The 17,180-nt window shown below is 48.8% G+C and overlaps 5 protein-coding genes and 1 non-coding gene across 9 annotated transcripts; 3 read left to right on the top strand and 3 right to left on the bottom strand.

Annotated features, from left to right (window-relative positions):
* The first annotated feature begins 148 nt into the window (after window positions 1-148).
* On the top strand, window positions 149-2,778 carry UBXN1 (UBX domain protein 1). Of its 3 annotated transcripts, XM_057726611.1 has the most exons (10): window positions 149-213; window positions 300-387; window positions 527-580; window positions 669-775; window positions 862-931; window positions 1,189-1,380; window positions 1,475-1,526; window positions 1,643-1,759; window positions 2,277-2,469; window positions 2,634-2,778. In XM_057726611.1, exons 2-10 carry the CDS (start codon window positions 329-331, stop codon window positions 2,681-2,683), a joined length of 894 nt encoding a protein of 297 aa, XP_057582594.1. In that variant the 5' UTR covers window positions 149-213; window positions 300-328; the 3' UTR covers window positions 2,684-2,778. The 3 variants fall into 3 exon arrangements, with proteins under 3 accessions (XP_057582594.1, XP_057582593.1, XP_057582595.1); XM_057726610.1 differs by having other exon boundaries at window positions 162-387; XM_057726612.1 differs by having other exon boundaries at window positions 163-387; window positions 669-763.
* Window positions 2,779-4,264: 1,486 nt separating this feature from the next.
* On the bottom strand, window positions 4,265-5,447 carry LOC130849947 (ubiquinol-cytochrome-c reductase complex assembly factor 3). Its single transcript, XM_057729211.1, has 2 exons — window positions 5,220-5,447; window positions 4,265-5,130 (listed from the first exon to the last, which is right to left on the bottom strand). The coding sequence occupies exons 1-2, from the start codon at window positions 5,445-5,447 to the stop codon at window positions 4,981-4,983; spliced, it is 378 nt and encodes a 125-aa protein (XP_057585194.1). The 3' UTR covers window positions 4,265-4,980.
* A 1,073-nt stretch (window positions 5,448-6,520) lies between these two features.
* On the top strand, window positions 6,521-7,646 carry LBHD1 (LBH domain containing 1). Its single transcript, XM_057727173.1, is given in 4 exon segments — window positions 6,521-6,670; window positions 6,749-6,911; window positions 7,374-7,618; window positions 7,620-7,646. Coding segments are annotated over 4 exon segments (585 nt in total).
* A 403-nt stretch (window positions 7,647-8,049) lies between these two features.
* CSKMT (citrate synthase lysine methyltransferase) lies at window positions 8,050-9,484 on the bottom strand. Of its 2 annotated transcripts, none has more exons than XM_057729209.1 (2): window positions 8,884-9,484; window positions 8,050-8,722 (listed from the first exon to the last, which is right to left on the bottom strand). In XM_057729209.1, the coding sequence occupies exons 1-2, from the start codon at window positions 8,948-8,950 to the stop codon at window positions 8,067-8,069; spliced, it is 723 nt and encodes a 240-aa protein (XP_057585192.1). In that variant the 5' UTR covers window positions 8,951-9,484; the 3' UTR covers window positions 8,050-8,066. The 2 variants fall into 2 exon arrangements, with proteins under 2 accessions (XP_057585192.1, XP_057585193.1); XM_057729210.1 differs by having other exon boundaries at window positions 8,059-8,797; window positions 8,884-9,019.
* On the bottom strand, window positions 9,279-9,427 carry LOC130850615 (small nucleolar RNA SNORA57). The gene has a single exon (XR_009052977.1). It is a non-coding gene; the product is annotated as a small nucleolar RNA SNORA57 (small nucleolar RNA).
* Window positions 9,485-9,571: 87 nt separating the features above from the next.
* Window positions 9,572-12,334, top strand: C3H11orf98 (chromosome 3 C11orf98 homolog). The gene is made up of 4 exons (XM_057729212.1): window positions 9,572-9,684; window positions 9,839-9,963; window positions 11,455-11,552; window positions 11,638-12,334. Exons 1-4 carry the CDS (start codon window positions 9,646-9,648, stop codon window positions 11,745-11,747), a joined length of 372 nt encoding a protein of 123 aa, XP_057585195.1. The 5' UTR covers window positions 9,572-9,645; the 3' UTR covers window positions 11,748-12,334.
* The last annotated feature ends 4,846 nt before the right edge of the window (window positions 12,335-17,180 follow it).

Below are 17,180 nucleotides of genomic sequence, written 5' to 3'. Positions count from 1 at the left end.
CAGGGGTGGTATGGGCTGCCTTCCGGGCCGCGACTCCCACGCGCCTCCCGTCGTGTCTGCGCCAGGTCCTGGCAGCAGGGCCAGGCCTGTGTTTTTTGGCTCTCGGCGGCACCCGTCCATGTCCGCCTCCACGTGACCCAAACAGATTCGGGCACTTCCGCTTCCCTTAGGCTTTCTTCTCGTCAGTGTCCGCGGCCGGTCCGGAGCCAGCGAGTGAGCGAGCGTCCGGCTGGGGCCGTCGGGGGTGGGGTTGCGCGCCTGAGGGGGACGCTCCGCGCTGACCCTCCTCGCCCCCCCAGGTCTCCGCGGAAGCGGCGGTGGCGGCGTCATGGCGGAGCTGACGGCTCTGGAGAGTCTCATCGAGATGGGCTTTCCCAGGGGACGCGCGTAAGGGAGCCCCCTAACCCCTGTCCGCGGGGGTCGCCGACCTGTCCAGGCCTTTACCCCAGCCTGGCCTCAGGCTCTACGCCCCAGCCTGACCATCGCCATGGCTCGTGGGCGCTATTCACGGTATTTCTGCCCCCAGGGAGAAGGCTCTGGCCCTCACAGGGAACCAGGGCATCGAGGCTGCGATGGACTGGTGAGCGCTCAGACCGGGTAGCAGGGGACTGGGGACTGCTAGGAGGAGCAGCCGGAACATTAACCTCCCTCCCAACTTTCCCTGCCAGGTTGATGGAGCATGAAGACGACCCCGATTTGGACGAGCCACTAGCGACCCCCCTTGGACATATCCTGGGACGGGAACCCACTCCCTCTGAGCAAGGTGGCCCTGAAGGTTCTGACTGAGGGACACAGTGTGATTATTCAGGAGGGCTCGAGGGGGATGATGAACGGGAAATAATACTGATTGCTTGTTTGTAGGACTTGGGTCTGCCGCAGGAGAAAGCAAACCCACGTTAACTGAAGAGGAAAGACAGGAACAGACTAAGAGGTATGAGGAACAAACTCACATTTCTGAGGGTCATCCTCCATCTCTCCCCAGTACACAAGTCCGATCAAAGAACCTCTAACTTTCCGCATTCCCTCTGTCTTTTTTTTTTTTTTTTTTTTTTTTGGCCTTTTTCTTTTTGTTTCTGTCACCTGTTTGGGGACTGTGTTCCCGGATACTGTTTTCTAAGTCCCTTGTCATAAACTCACCTTCCCAATTTATGTCTAGTTCTCTTGAACTTTTTCCTTTCTACAACACAGGATGTTGGAGCTCGTGGCCCAGAAGCAGCGGGAGCGTGAAGAAAGAGAGGAACGGGAGGCATTGGAACGGGAACGGCAGCGCAGGAGGCAAGGCCAGGAGTTGTCAGCTGCCCGACAGCGGCTACAGGAAGATGAGATGCGTCGGGCTGCTGAGGAGCGGAGGAGGGAAAAGGCCGAAGAGTTGGCAGCCAGGTCTGGATGCTGGGGGTGTGGGCGGAGAGCTGAGAAAGGAATCAAGATGTGCTTTGTCAATATCTGACCTACTTTCTTTCTGTCTGTGTTCCAGACAAAGAGTCCGAGAAAAGATCGAAAGGGACAAAGCAGAGAGAGCCAAGAAGGTGGGTGATTGGATAGATACTGAGGGTAACGAAGTAGGGCGGCTAGTAAATCCCCTTTTCTAGCTTCAGAGGGAAAGGATGGGCTTCGTGCCTGATTGTTTAACTTTGTTCTCCAGTATGGTGGTAACGTGGGTTCTCAGCCATCCCCACCAGCAACAGAGCCAGGCCCTGTTCCCTCTTCTCCTAGCAAGGAGCCTCCCACGAAGCGGGAGTATGACCAGTGTCGCATACAGGTACTGATTCTGTTTCCTGTCTTGCTCCTGGGACCCTTTGTTGGCTTATAAGGTACCCAGCCCAGCCTAGAGCTTTTTTCAGTTATGTTCCCTTTGCCAAACCTCTCCCTTCTTTGTAAATGACTTTTGAAATCCTACCTCTTGTGCTCTTAGGAAAGATATCAAATTTCACTTCCCTAGTCTTTAAATCCATACTTCTCTCCTACTCAGCAGTTATCTTTTTAATTGTTCATAAAGTTTTCATTTGATTTATTATACAGCTATTTGCACGATGTGGTATCTATACAGATATTTTGTGTAATCTTGTCTTTGTTTTCCTTAAATTGTGAGGGAGTCTCTCTTCAGTGTTCAGTAAAGCCACGCTTAAGTGGCTGTTCATTAGGTGCTTTAAATAGTAATTATGCTGGTTCAATCTCTCTAAGAGGAAGAAGCCAACTTTGCTCTTTTTCTTTTCCTTACCTGGGCACCTTACTCAGTTTTGACGCTCACAATACTGTATCTCTCTCTTGTCTTCTAGGTCAGGCTGCCAGATGGGACCTCACTGACCCAGACGTTCCGGGCACGGGAACAGCTGGCAGCTGTGAGGCTCTACGTGGAGCTCCACCGTGGGGAGGAGCTAGGAGGGGGCCAGGACCCTGTGCAGTTGCTTAGTGGCTTCCCCCGGCGGGCCTTCTCAGAGGCTGACATGGAGCGGCCTCTGCAGGACCTGGGTATGACACGTGGGACCCGAAACTGGGATTTGGGGGATAGGGGACATGCCTGAGAAAGGAAGGGCTGCAAATAAGGGACTTTGTGACGATGGTATGAGGCCAGGAATTTTGAGGGGCAAAAAGCAGATATCTTTTGGTTCAAACCTGTTTTCTTCCATCTTCAGGACTTGTGCCTTCTGCTGTCCTAATTGTGGCCAAGAAATGTCCTGGCTGAGGGGCCTTTATCCCACCATCCTTCTTTGACCTCTCTTCATCTTTGATAAAGCACTGACATTGCCTTCCTAATAAATAGACCCTCTGAGTTCTGTATGTGCCTGACTCCTTCCTGAATGGCTGGGAGGGACAAAAGGAAGGCTTTTATAATTTTTTTTTGATTTATTTTTTATTTCTTAAAAGTTTATTTGGCTGTGCCATTTCTTAGTTGTGGCACGTGGGATCTTCGTTGCAGCATGTGGGTTCTAGTTCCCTGACGAGGGATCGAACCCAGGCCCCCTGCATTGGGAACACGGAGTCTTAGCCTCTGGACCACTAGGGAAGTCCAGGAAGCCTTTTAGAATAGACTCCATGCTTCATCTTAAATTTCCAGGGGAGACTTGTTTCTAATCTCTGGGTCTGATTAGTTGCTTGGGAGGTTGAAGGGGAAAGGTGCTGGAGTGTGGGGCATACATTGGATAGCACTTTTTGCTCCTATGGGTGAGGCAGTACCTAAGCCTGCAGTCCTTACTAGTTATGTGCCTGGACTTCTTTAATTAAGCCTAGTTTCTTCTTCAGTAAAACAGGGATAACAGTACCTGTTACTTGGGGTTGTGGGGTGGGGTGGGTAATGCTGATATATAAGGTGCTTTAGCACAGTGCCTGGCACCTAGGTCCCCAATTAAGTGTTAGCTACTAAAAGGATAGTTTGGTTTTTTTTTTAAAGGATAGTTTTTAAAATGTGGCCATTCACAAATAGTGAGAGGAGTGTTAGCGTGACCTTCACAACTGCATCTCTTCTGCACAAAAAGCATGGAATACTTAATATGTACCACACAGTTTTAAGTGCTTTATGTGTATTAACTGAGATATGAAGGCACTGTTATCCAGCTGTAGGTACAATTATTTCATTTTAGAGATTGGGACACCAAAGTGCATGACTTGTCCAAACTGACACAGGTAGCAAGTAGCAGAACCTGGAGACACCTCAGGGGAGCCTGACTAGGGCTCAGGCTCTGAACCATCAAGCTTTCGTGCTGCTGCTGCTGACCTCATCCTAGTGCTCCCTCAGACAGCTGTGGACCTCCTTCCTCTCATACCCTGGCCAGGAAAGAGGCCACAAGTAAACTGTAAAGATCACACATGACAAATGTGTTCAGCTTATGACCCCACCATCTAGTAGCTGAAAACTGCACCAAGTGCTCATATCTGGGTTGACACCTCAGTGTTACCAACCTTTATTTAGTGTTCTTGCTTTATGTAGTAAAAGCAGTCTCCCCCACTCCCCCACCGCCACCCATTGCAATCTTGTTTGGAACTACAGGACATAAAAAGGCAAAAGGGGGGTGAATTGGTTGACTTGGCTGTGGGGCTGCCACCCCACTGATAGCCTTATCTCTTAACTCATCCCATCAGTAGCACCTCCAATAGATCCTACGCCGGATTCAGAAACTGAAAACCACTGCAGTGAAAACCTTGTAGGAGGAAAACCCCCATTGCATTTAGTGAGAGGCTGCCCTGTGCCTGGCACTTACATTCCTAACTTCCTAACTTCACCTTTTGATGCAATTCTCAAGATAATTATCACCTTTTATGGAACAGGACTGCAGTTCAGAGAGGTTTTGTAACATGCAGGAGTTGAAACAAGATTTGAGTCAAAGTACACTCTTTTTACTAAGACTACGACCACGACCACGGTGGCCTCCAAAGGTTAAGGCCACAGAAGGCATCATGGCATATGTTAATTGCTAGAAGGCCCTCTCCAACCTCAGTCAACAGGAGCCGAGTGTCCTCTATGGGCATTTATTGCACAAGAGTTTCCAGGATAGTTATGATTTCAAGAACGTCACTTGGTTATCCCCAAAAGTACACTCACACAAACCACATGACCTGAGTTGTGTTTTGAAAACGTGGTCGCTCTGCCTACTGGGCTTCAGCCTCACATGGGGGGTGGAGCAGGCGGGAGCCGCACTCAAGCCCGCGCGCAGCACCGACCCCCAGAACACTTTAGGCTTTCATGGGGGTCCAACCGCAGCGCTCACTCTCTCTGGATGGAGTAACATGATTTTTTGGTTCCTCCAGTTAGCCACATCTGATGCCCCGGTCCGAGACGCAGACGTTAAGATGCAGTCAGTGCAGGGTTTGGGGCGGGGTGGGGGTGGGGGGTACATGCTCAGCCGGCGGCAGCTCCCCAAGTTCCTGAGAGGCCTGCGCGTAGCATCCGGTTTTGGACTCCCCGCCGGCCCACAGAGGAGTAAGGCCGGCTCGGGCTCCTGCGCTGGAGCGGAGGTCCAGGCGCCCACGGGGGCAGATCTGGTCTCAGGCTGACCTGCCGCCGCCGCCACTCATCCAGTTCTTTCTCCAGGCGACGTTCTCTTGCGTGGCCGCTGCCTCTTGCAGAGTGGCCAGCAGTAGCTCTTTGGTCCTGGCCTCCTCGTCCCTGCGCTGCGGGTCCTGCTCCGGCATCTCCTGAGGGCGGGAAGGGAGGTTTGCAGTCCGGGCTACCAGCCCGCGGTTCTCCGCCGCCCACCCCACCTCGGTCCCGCAACTGCTCCCACCTTCAGCATCGCCTGCTTCTGCTGCTCTCCCGGGGTCACGACGACAAAGAGCGCGGTGCCCACGCCAGCCCCGGCGCCCAGCACTGCGGCCGCAAGCAGCGCTTTGCGCAGGGTCGCCATGACTGACCGCGCGACCAGCGAGGCGCCCTCTGGAACCTCCGGCAGCCTAGCAAGGCCGTCACGATGTCTCAATCTGCGCAGGCCAGAGCGCCCCACACAGGAAACCATAGAGATGGGACCGGGCTAGAGAGGGCCTGGCCAGAGAAACGTTTCGAATCTAGAGCACTTGGGAGTTAAGACAACGTTTAGCTGAGCTGGTTGAGCGTGTCAAGAGATGTTGCCATCCAGGGAGGAACGTGGGGCCCCTGGTCATGAAATCCCGAGTAGGATTGCTGAGGGGAGAGTACGTGTCTTCATTGTTGCTGTGAGATTTACAATTGCCCAGCTCTAGATTGTGCTGATGAATAGAGGGCTAGGGCTGTGCTCTGTAGTTTCCTACAGTTACTTGTGCTTTTCCAATACAGTACATAATAGACGTCCAGATACTTATAAACATCAGTCTATTGACTCCCATCCATCCCCCTTCAACTCCTGAACAAAAACTCAAAGCCAAGTGTACCGGGTGGGGAAAAGGGTATATTTACGTGTTTTCCTTTTATTTTACTTAAAAGTAAACGTTACCTTTCTCTTCATGGTATATAACCTTAGCTTTTTTTTTTTTTTAACCATGAAAACCATGAATTTTGAGTAACATGCCGAATTTTAGTTTGGAGAAGAAAACACCTCTTGGTTGTGTGACTGGGCAAATCATTTAACTTCTTTGTCAGTTTATGCATCGGAAAATGAGGCTAATAACAGTATCTATCTCATAGTTTTAGGATAATTAAATACATTTATATGAAAAGCATTTAAAACAGTTCCTGGCAAATAGCAAGCACCATATAAATATTCATTAAATAAGATACAAAGAAACATGTCAATTTGGGAGACTCAGTAAGAAGCAGGAAATTCCAAGTTTGTTATCAAAGCTCTTCACTCACAGGGCTTTAATCCAGATGCCCTAGTTAACTCCTACTTCTGCCTTTCCCAGTGTCACCAGGGAGTGAGTAGAAATAATTCTATCTCACCTCTTGGGATTGTCCCCTCCCCTGGAAGGCCCATAATCTCCTTGCATGTCAGCCTCCTCTCAGAAGTGATTAAGGGGCCAGGCTCCAAAGCAGATTAAAGGAGCAGTCTGTGGGGTGCACTGGGCAAGGGTACTCTACTGAGTTCAACCACCCTGCACTCAAGAATCAGCACCCATGGCCCTTGTTCCAGGGACCTGTGAGGATGGGTCTTGGCCTAGAGAGAGCCCAGGCTCCTCCCAGCATCCAGACAGTCCTAGACTGACCAACCCTCTCTGGAAGGTCAGAGGAGAAATTGACCAGGTTGAAGGTCACCAGGATGTTCAGGTTAGTATTTCCCCACCTTGTGTCCTGCTATTGTCTCATCCTCCAATTTGGCCCAAGCCCCATGCTGTGCCCATGCAGGTTGTCTGTCAAAAGACCCGCCTCCCCTCCATCGTGGTGGAAGCCTCTGAGGTGAGTGAAGAGAGTGGGGAACTCCGGTGGCCACACGAAGAGCTGCTGTTTCTCACTGATGATGAAGAAGAGGAGGTTGAGGTCTTCTTCCAGGACCAAAGTGAAGAACCAGGTGATGGGAAGTGGCTGGTTGAAACAGGGCTGTTGTGGATTGGATGTTCTAAGCAGGACAACTTAGTTATGTCCCCTGCATTAAGCAGCACACAATAGGAGCTTGATAAACAAAGTGAAGAAAATATAGCGGTGGGAGAGAAAAGTCAAGGTGGCTGGCAAAGCTGATGAATTTTAAAGGGCAGTTGTGATGTCAGATAGGTGACACCTTTTAGTAGATATTAATGTTTTAAAATATTTTTGTTGTGGGGGAAAGATAATAAAAATCACCCCACCCCAAATCTGACTACCCAGAGTTAGTTAACATTTTGGATGCCTTCTCTTCCAGACTTTTCATGTCTGTATACTGTTATAGAAGCAATTTCTTTTTTTTGCATTTACTATGTGTCAGGTACTGTGCTGAACACTTACCTATATTTTTCACTGTTAATGGGCTCTTTAACTCACCTCCCCATCCCCCCAGGCTGGACTTGGAGCCCACTGGACCCCAAATCTCCCTTAAGAACCTTTAACCCAGAACTCAGCTGGGGGCAGGAACAGGTAAATCAAGATACCTCCTGGATTCCGGAGGACACAGATTGTCAAGAAGACCCCAATCCCTGTCCTCTTTGGGACCCAGCATCAGGTTCCCGTGTCTGCAGAAGCTGCTTTGTGGAATATTCCCATTTCTTGCCTCCCAGGAGCTTTGAGGGTAAGTATCACTCTCCCTCAAACATTTTACCTAGGTTGTTTATGAAACCCTTCTACTTATCCTTTCACAATCGTCCCCTTTTACAAGTGAGAAAAATGAGGGGTACAGGTTAGTGCCACCCCCCTCCCCTGTCACACAAGTCATTACCCAAGATATTTGCATTAACAATTCCTATCTATGCTTTTAGGAGTTAATTGGGGATGGGGAATGATCCACTTGTACCTTCTCTATTCAGCACTCATCTAGTGCCTGGCACTGATAAATGTTTCACATATCATTGTATGTAATCCACCTAACTCCAGGTATTATTCCAACCTTGCAGATGAGTAAACTGGGCACAGGAACATTCAATATTATGTGTACCCAGCTAATAAATGTGGAAGCCACGACCCAAATCCTCATTTTACAGTCACTTTCTCCAACTCCGCACCCAACAGAAACACTAGGGTCAGGTCTGAAAAGTCTTTAATCAGAGACTTGAACCAAATAAGCAAAGTAGCTGATGCCCTGGAAAGGGCCCAGCTCCTGCACAGACACAGTCCAGCCTTGGGCCTTTTGTTCCAGGCAGGGAAGCCGCACATCAGGGTCCTCATCAGAGAACTGAATCAGGGTCCCCTGGGGGCTTAGGACCCTCAGACATTCTGACAGCAGCTGGTAAGCCCCAAGCAGACCACCCCTGGCAACAGCATCCCAGGTGCCCTTGTCTAGCACTAGCTGGAAGGTGCCTGAAGAAGCCACTGGCTGCAGGTTTTGGGCATCAGCCTGCATGAAGTGGAGACGTGAGGCAGGGTGCCCAGGGCACAGGGGCGTTTGGCCTTGGCCGCCTTCCAGGAGGCTGTTCATGTGGGCCACAGCCACAGGAGAGAAGTCCACCCCCAACACATCCACGGGGTGCGGGCATTTGGTGTAGAGGCCCGTACACAAGCTGGAGGTCCCACAGCCCACGTCCAACACCCGCGGTGGACAGGCAGCCGGTGCCTCCTGCAGCAGTGGCAGTAGGAGCCCCTGGGCTTCCTGGTAACCAAAGAACCAGTCGAAGGTGCGGACGTTGCCCTGACGGGGCTGGGCGTGGAGCTTATCCCAGAGGCCACGGTCCGCCAGGCAGCTACCAGCCAGGGAGCCTGTGGACGAGTGGAGGACGTGCATCACTCAGCGCCTATTTCTATCAAACCGCTGCAAAACCGGCGCGATGTGCCCTGGGGTTTTAAGCGTCACAATTTCAGGGACTAGACTTCTGGGTAACGAAGAGCCAAACTTGCCCTCCCACCGTCCACCTTCCTACCCGCCACGGCGCGGCGCGCCCCTGCCGCCAGGGTCGCCAGGTGGAGGGTTCGGCGCAGGGCTGCCATCCGGAGATGTCGGCAAGGTCGGCCAGAGAAACTTCTGCGAAAATGTCGCCGGCACTCCGGCAGGGGCCTGAGGTCCAAGAGGTTTGCAGAATCCGCAGTGCGGAATCACGCGTACAGCCTCCCTAACTCCGTAGCCTCGGAAAAAAAGGAACGCGGACACAAACTTACTAACGAACGGCCTTTATTGTTTGTAACGGGAAGTGGAAGAGGAGGGGATACGACAGCTCCGGCTCCTGGGGCGGCTCCACAGACCTGAAATCAAAGGAGAAGGGGTGAACCCCGGGAAGGAATCTGCTGAATCTCGGTTCTGCCCTGCTCCTTGAAGGAGCTGTGTCCCGGCGCTTGAGGATAGAACCGGCGGACTGGAAGCCGCCGGTACCGAAGACATGACGCCGAGGGGGCCAGACCCCTTTCCCTGTACCTCCGTACATTACGCGGACCGGGACCGCACGCCCGACCCCCGCCAAGAAAAGGAGGGTCTACGGGCCCCGCCCAGAACCCCATCCAAGAAAACGAAGTACACACTCACCTGGTTTCCGCGCTGGAAAAGACCCAAGAGCCCCACGGGCTCCATTATATAGCGCTAGGGCCCGCCCACGAGCTGCGATTGGCTCGCGGAGGGCTGAGGGGCGGGACGCACACGGACAAGGCGCAAAGCGGAAACGTGGACCGGGAGACCGCCTCGCAGCGCAGCCATGGGTGCTCCGGGCGGAAAGATCAACCGACCGCGGACGGTGACCGTGTGGGAGCCCCGACCTTGTTTCCCAAGCGTCCCGGAGCCCTTTATGCTCGCCCGAGATGGAGTCGATGGGCCAGTGTCGCCGGGTGCGGGGTCCCCGGGTCGCGGTGCGCGGCAGCCCTCTGATTAAGCATTTTCCTCCCTCGTAGGAGCTGAAGAAGAAGCTGTTCAAGCGACGGCGTGTGTTGAACCGGGAGCGGCGACTGAAGCATCGGGTGGTCGGGGCTGTGATAGACGAAGGGCTGATCACTCGGCACCACCTCAAGAAGCGGGCGTGAGTGCCAGACCCTCTCTCCCTTGATCCTCCCCACCAAATCTCCTTCTCTCCTCCTGTCGCGCTCCGGAGCAGCTAACGCTTTTTTGCTCTCCTTGTGTACTCGCATTTATGCGAGGAACGTTTGTGCCTAAACTCTGCTAGCCTCTTACTGTACTTGTAGCTCACAACCTTTCTTTGGTTCCTGGGCCCCGCTGAGAAGCTAAGGAGAGCCGTGGACTCCCCCACCTTCACGAGTAGCATTATACATTCACACCGTTTTTTATAAGTAAATTTAAAAGCGCACACATAAGTGTGCGGTGAACCATTAGGTAAATTTTCACAAAGGCTCATGGGTTTTTGCATAAAAGTTTCAAGGTCCCCTGAGTCTTGGGGAAGAGTTCCCATCCCGTTCTTTCGTGGACTTATAAATATTTAGTTTATAAAGAGGCATAATAAATATATTTAGTCCTTGTGTCTGGTTTCTGGCAGAGCTGAAACCGTGGAATTTCCTGCGTGATGAGTGCCTTTTATTTCATAAGGATCCCCTTTTGAGCACACCTAAATTTATGCAAATGGTGACTTAGGGTGGGGCTGGTCATCGCAAAGATGAAGTGATTAGAGGATTGGAAATTTAAGCCCCATGCAGTGACCTTTGGGAAGGGGGGGGGTTAGGTGCTGGAGATTAAGCTCTGTAAAACCTCTTGATGAGCTTCCTGATTGATCAACTGGTGGAGGTGCTGGAGGTTGGCTCACCTGGAGAGGTCATGGAAACTCTGGCCCCTTCCATATCTTATGTTATGCTTCTCTTCCATGTGACTGTTCCTGAGTTGTATCATTTTATAATTATAATAAGTCAGTAAATGCAAGCAAGTACATGTTTCCCTGAGTTCTGTTGAGTTGTTCTAGCAAATTATAGAGTCTGAGAAGAGGGATCATAGGAACCCCAATTTGTGGCAGATCAATCAGAAGTACAGGTGACAACCTGGATTTGTGACTGGCATTTGAAGTGGGGGAAGCTTTGTGGGACTGAGCCCTTAACCTGTGGTATCTGATGCTATCTCCAGGTAGTGTCCAAATCGAGTTAAATTTGTAGGACACCCAGTCAATGTCCTGTGGGAATTTGGAGAATTATTGATGTGGGAAATCCCCAGCCACCACATCTGGTGTCAGAAGTGTCAAGAATAAGGGACTACCCCAGTGGACCAGTGGTTAAGACTCTGCACTTCCAATACAGGGGGTGTTGGTTTGATCCCTGGTCAAGGGAACTAAGATCCCACATGCCACACAGCCAAAAAAAAAAAAAGTATGGAGAATGAGAGGAGGAAAAGTTTTTACTATATGCTAAATTTTAGCAATTAATGTTACTTTATGTATGTATTAAGATTAGTTTTAGGTAAGGTAACAGTTCTTTGACTTGGATCCAAAGACTTTTTTTGGTAACCAAAACCACTGTGTGGTCTGTATCGGTTCAGGTTAACCTGGATATTTCTGCCCCTACCAACCCTTTAGGTCCAGTGCACGTGCCAACATTACTCTGTCTGGGAAGAAGCGCAGAAAACTCCTCCAGCAGATCCGGCTTGCCCAGAAAGAGAAAGCAGCCATGGAAGGTGGGGTTAGGGCACAGAAGTTGGGGTGAGGGGGCAGCCTGGATTCATTTGGGTTCTTTAATGCTTCCTCTTTTCCTTTGCACAGTGGAAGCCCCCTCCAAGCCAGCCAGGATTAGTGAACCACAGCCCAAATCGAAAAAGAAGACAAACCCCCCCCGGGATGTAGACATGGAAGACCTTGAAGATAAGAGCTAAATCTCACACCTTTTCCACCAGAAGGTTCTCAGCTGGAGCCAGGAGGACTCAATGGTTGTTCCAGAGGACTTTGGAGAAAGCGCTACTGCTTTTCACTCTCCCCAAATTCCTCTTCCCTAATAGCCTAGTGACCTTTCCTGGAGGGATGTATTGAGAGGAAGAGGGTAGAAAAGAAAGATTGGAGAGGGGGTCCTAAGGGGTCAACTCCATTTGTAATAAAGCCCTAGTGTTCTCACTGAGATGTGTGTGATTAAATGTAGGAATGGGGATGGGCCACGAAAAGGGGCTGTGAGTGTAGAAACAAGACGATTGGGAAACGTGACCCACAATACTTACTTTAGCAAAGACAAGAAGAAGCCAACCTCCATGATGGCTCTGTCTCCCCAATGAGTGACACTCCAACTTTCCATTACTGACAAAAACAAGGATTATTGTAGAGGTGGCAGAGGAGGTGAGGATCCTGATACTAGCCCTGCCACCTCCCCTGTCTGACCAGGGTGGACAAGTGAGTGTGGTTGTCTCTGCTTCCTTTGCTGGATTATGTTTTTAATAAAGCGAACATTATTCTTCCCTTTTTTTAAAATTAATTAATTTTATTGGTTGTGTTGGGTCTTTTTTGCTGCACACGGGCTTTCTTTTTAGTTGCGGTGAGTGGGGGCTACTCTTCGTTGTGGTGCGCAGGCTCCTCATTGCCGTGGCTTCTCTTGTTGTGGAGCACGGGCTCCAGGCGCGTGGGCTTCAGTAGTTGCAGCACATGGGCTCAATAGTTGTGGCTCACGGGCTCTAAAGCACAGGCTCAATAGTTGTGGTGCACGGGCTTAGCCACTCCGCGGCATGTGGGATCTTCTGGAGCAGGGATCGAACCCGTGTCCCCTGCATTGGCAGGTGATTCTCAACCACTGCACCACCTAGGAAGCCCTATTCTTCCCTTTTAACTGTCAGAAATTCTGTTTGTTGGGAGCCAGGGCTGGGGTGGTTAAAGTGAGAAAGTTGCATGTGCAGAGATGTCCTCAGCAGGGGAAGAGCATATTCTCTCCTTGCCTTATTGAATCAGTGCAGGGTTCCTGGAAGAAGAAGGGTTTGGGTCAAGTGTTAGGCCCCACCTCCCCAACTTTATATTTTGAACATTTTCAAGTCTTCAGTAAAGTTAAGAGATTAACACAATGAGCCCTTATATATGCACTCTACCTGGATTTACCAGTTTCTAACATTTCACTATACATGATCTCTTACCCACCTGGATATACATGTACGTGTTCAAGTATGTACCATTGTCTTTGCTCACTCATTTGGAAGTCAATTGCAGGGACCTCCCTGGTGGTCCAGTGGTTAAGAATCTGCCTTCCAATGCAGGGATACGAGTTCGATCCCTGGTCGGAGAACTAAGGTCCCACATGCTGCACAGCCAAAAAAAAAAACAACTAGACTTTCAAGTTAATGAATTTAGCCCTTTTTTATGTATAGGAAGAAGCAAGAGTCTGGGCTCATTGAAATCATTCCTTTGATATGCATCTTAAGTACCTATGGCCAGTATCCTGTTCTTTTTCTTCCTGAATCCCCTCAGGGTGCACCGCTGGGGATGGCTGCAGTGGTTGACAGTTTGGTGGTGGGCAGCCTGTTTGGAGACCCTTGGGGGTGCCTGTAGTGGCTGATGGCTTGATGGCCACAACATCTTTTGTTTTCTGATATGGCAGGCAGGAGACATTTTTCGGCCGTATATGTAATATCAGTTTGTCTCATTATTGGTTATTCCTAGTGTTGGGTGGGTGTCTGTCAGATTTCTCCCTTTGTAATTAATAAGCAATCTATGGAGTGATACTTTGATATTGTGTGAATACCCTATTTCCCAATGACCTCTCAACAATGGTTTTGGCATCCATGATGACCCTTACCTGAATTAGTTACTGCTGCAAAATGGTGATCTTTTAAAATTCTGTCATTCATCCATGTTATTTGTTTGACATACTCTGTTAAGGAAACCCCTACTTTCTTTTATAAATGTCATTTAGGTTGTTTTTCAATGTGTTAATCATCTGTTACTATCACTTTTTCATGCTCAAAATCATACCAGATTGACCAGCCAGAGCCTCTTCAAGGAGCTCCCTGTGTTCTTTTGACACACCATCAGAATCTGAGCACTTCCCTGCTGTCTGGCACAATGTTCCAGGCTTACCTGCTACTTCCCTTGGGCTAAAACTTGATAGCAGCCATTTTTCCAGGGAAACAGTATTATGTGCAGTTTTGGACACAGAAAGGAAAAAGTACTTGTGTGAAACTGAATTGTATTCAGATGCAGTAAGGAAAGGAGGAGAGAAGCTGGGGAGGGGGGGAGAAGATAATTTCAACACCTTGGGATCCCCATTACCCTTCATAATTTTATTCTACCCTCTGTGCCTAAGGTGGGGAAGGAGCTTGCTGCATTCAAAGAAGAGTTTCTGTATCTGGTATTGTGTTAAGCTCTTTACACAAATAATCTGAAGTGGGACTTCCCTGGCAGTCCAGTGGTTAGGACTCCCCGCTTCCACTGCAGAGGGGCATGGGTTTCATCCCCTGGTCAGGGAACTAAGATCCTGCATGCCACGGGGCTTGGCCAAAAGAGAGAGTGGGAGAGAGAAAGAGGGAGAAAAGAAATAGGTGAATAATCTGAAGTGATCTTTGCAAAAAGTTTGTGAGATATGAGACAGCATGCCCATTTTACAGATAAGGAAAGGGGCTCCAAACAGCTGAGTCACTTGCCCAGGGTTACATTGCTTATAAATAGCAGACGTGAATCCAGACCTGTCTTGTCTCCAAAACAAGCACCCTTAGATTGTGAAATCTTTAAGGGCAAGGACCACATAATAGTCTCACAGTGATCTGAGCAAGGCAGCAGTGAGCAGTGGCAAGAAGCGAGATCTTAATTCCCCGCCCAGGAATTGAACCTGGGTAGCCTGGATGAAAATCAGGAATCCTAGTCACCAGGCCAGCAATGGCTAGAGGCTAGAAGTTATTTTTCCCTGGCTCTTGCCCCCAGTGAAAAATGCATTTCTCACGGAGGCTAAAACTGTAAAAGTAGATACAAAGGTTATTATTAGAGACATAGCATAACAACAAGTGGGAGAGCACACAGAGAAACAGTTTGTGTAGTTAAGACAGAAGCAAGGCAGAGCTGCACACGGAGAGAAAAGGTGAGGAGGAGTGCAGTAAAGAGGCAGTGAAGTCATTTATATAGGGCAGTTCTTCTGGGTCTTTGTTTACCTTTGGCCAATTATCTAGTTTCTTTTTCCACACCTGACCTGTCCTAGGTCCCTCCCCATCATGTGCATGCAACTTTTTTCCAAGATGGATTTCAGCCCAGAGGTCTATGGGAAAGGCTTAGCATGACATATTATGGGGTGGTGCCCCCTCCCTTTTGACCTCCAAGGAGCCTTTCTGTGCATGTGGAATGTCTCTCTTGTCCCAAGGATGGGGAGTGTATGACCTCTTGATCTCTTAACAGGGTTTAGCCCCTCCTTGTCCCTGCCATAAAAGTGTCCAATGTTGGGTTATTTATCCTATTCCTGTTGCTGTGTCTTATATGGAAGTGCAGATATTGAAATACAGACAGGAGTCCCATCATAAATATGTAGTCCTGTGCACTGTTGGTGGGAATGTAAATTGATACAGCCACTATGGAGAACAGTATGGAGGTTCCTTGAAAAACTAAAAATAGAGTTACCATATGACCCAGCAATCCCACTACTGGGCATATACCCAGAGAACACCATAATGCAAAAAGACACATGCACCCCAATGTTCACTGCAGCACTATTTACAATAGCCAGGACATGGAAGCAACCAAAATGTCCACCAACAGATGAATGGATAAAGAAGATGTGGTACATATATACAATGGAATATTACTCAGCTGTAAAAAGGAATGAAACTGGGACATTTGTAGAGACATGGATGGACCTAGAGACTGTCATACAGAGTGAAGTGAGTCATAAGAGAAAAACAAATACCGTATATTAACACATATATGCGGAATATAGAAAAATGGTACAAATCAACCAGTTTGCAAGGCAGAAATAGACACAGATGTAGAGAACAAACATATGGACACCAAGTGGGGAAAGCAGGGAGGGTTGGGGGGGAATGAATTGGGAGCTTGGGATTGCCATATATACATTACTAATAAGAAAAAAAAGACAAATTGTACACTCTAAATATATGCAGTTTATTGTACATTAACTGTATCTCAATAAAAGTTCTTAAAAATAAATACGTACATACATACATAAATAAATAAACAAATAAATATGTAGTCCTAGAGCCTGTTTGTCTCTTGCCTGGGGAAATGTAAACGGGGGCTGGTAATGCATGTCTAGCCTGGAGCTCATCCTCTTCTCTGCCTCATGAGATGTAGACGGGAGGCCAGTTGTAAATGCCTAGCCTGGAGTCCATCTATCTCCTACCTTAATAGCTGGAAGAATTTATCTCTTTCGAAAGCCACTCAATAATCACAAGTTGAGACCCAGGGAAGGGAAGTGCTGGGTCCAAGTCTGAAGCAGAGCTAGGAGCAGAAACCGTCTCATATTTACTGTCCTAGAAATTACACACTTTATGAGTGATTGAACTTCTAAAATTTAAGAACAGATATAGAACCACTGTAATTAATCATTTAGCTTTTAAAACATTGTCACTTCAAAGATATCTTTAGGACCTACCATCTGGTGTTATTCTAACTCACACTTCCACTGAGAATAGTAAGCCCTTTGGTTAATAGAGGCCTCAGAATCTACTTTCCCTTTTCATTCATCCAACCAGCTGTTAAGAACCTACTACATGCCAGGCAGACACTGTTGTATGTGAGGATGATAAAGCCTTTAACAAAATTGGCAACATCCCTGTTGTCAAAGAGCTTATTTTCTGGAGTTCATTCAACAAATATAATAAAAACAGCTATTACTTATATAGTGCTTACCTACCATTGCAGGTACCAAACAGGCATAAAGGGGTTACGGGAAGTACACAGCCAGTTAGTGGAATAGCTGGAACTTGATCTAGGCGGACTGGCTGAAGTGGGGGGCTCCTGATGAGATGTATTAGGTCCGCATAAAGTCACCAAGCTCTCTCTCTGCAGCTATGGGGATGCGAGGTCGGGGAAGTTCCTTGCACTGGGAGGCTGGGGAGCCTGACAAGCATTGTAGTGCCAACCTACGACTGGGAGGACACCTTCAATGTAGCCAGCCCATTTTTTTTCAGGCTTCCTCCCCTCCCTCTCTTTCCTTGTCTTCTCTTCATCTTCTCTTACAGACTTTCTCTGCTTTCTTTCCGTCTCTTTTCCGCTTTCCCTCTTCTCTTCTCTGCTTTAATTGCTTTGTACATTGTCACTGGTTATTGATTAAAATGTTTCCTAATGCTTCCTCTTTTAAAACCTCGAGAGGTGAACATTTTGTATTTTTGGCTTTA

Source organism: Hippopotamus amphibius, chromosome 3 (genome assembly GCF_030028045.1).
Source record: "Hippopotamus amphibius kiboko isolate mHipAmp2 chromosome 3, mHipAmp2.hap2, whole genome shotgun sequence".
Classification (NCBI taxonomy): domain Eukaryota; kingdom Metazoa; phylum Chordata; class Mammalia; order Artiodactyla; family Hippopotamidae; genus Hippopotamus; species Hippopotamus amphibius.
This window is presented reverse-complemented; position numbering and strand designations above follow the sequence as displayed.

What these genes read in the sequence shown, in the direction of transcription:
- UBXN1 (XM_057726611.1), top strand. Translation starts at nt 329, where the DNA reads ATGGCGGAGCTGACGGCTCTGGAGAGTCTCATCGAGATGGGCTTTCCC. An exon ending in TGAGCAAGGTGGCCCTGAAG is followed by an intron (nt 776 to 861) that starts GTTCTGACTGAG and finishes GCTTGTTTGTAG; the next exon opens with GACTTGGGTCTGCCGCAGGA. An exon ending in GCGGCCTCTGCAGGACCTGG is followed by an intron (nt 2,470 to 2,633) that starts GTATGACACGTG and finishes TTCCATCTTCAG; the next exon opens with GACTTGTGCCTTCTGCTGTC.
- LOC130849947 (XM_057729211.1), bottom strand. Translation starts at nt 5,447, where the DNA reads ATGGTTTCCTGTGTGGGGCGCTCTGGCCTGCGCAGATTGAGACATCGT. An exon ending in AGAAGCAGGCGATGCTGAAG is followed by an intron (nt 5,131 to 5,219) that starts GTGGGAGCAGTT and finishes TCCCGCCCTCAG; the next exon opens with GAGATGCCGGAGCAGGACCC.
- CSKMT (XM_057729209.1), bottom strand. Translation starts at nt 8,950, where the DNA reads ATGGCAGCCCTGCGCCGAACCCTCCACCTGGCGACCCTGGCGGCAGGG. An exon ending in GGCGCGCCGCGCCGTGGCGG is followed by an intron (nt 8,723 to 8,883) that starts GTAGGAAGGTGG and finishes ACTCGTCCACAG; the next exon opens with GCTCCCTGGCTGGTAGCTGC.
- C3H11orf98 (XM_057729212.1), top strand. Translation starts at nt 9,646, where the DNA reads ATGGGTGCTCCGGGCGGAAAGATCAACCGACCGCGGACG. An exon ending in CACCACCTCAAGAAGCGGGC is followed by an intron (nt 9,964 to 11,454) that starts GTGAGTGCCAGA and finishes CCAACCCTTTAG; the next exon opens with GTCCAGTGCACGTGCCAACA. An exon ending in AGAGAAAGCAGCCATGGAAG is followed by an intron (nt 11,553 to 11,637) that starts GTGGGGTTAGGG and finishes TCCTTTGCACAG; the next exon opens with TGGAAGCCCCCTCCAAGCCA.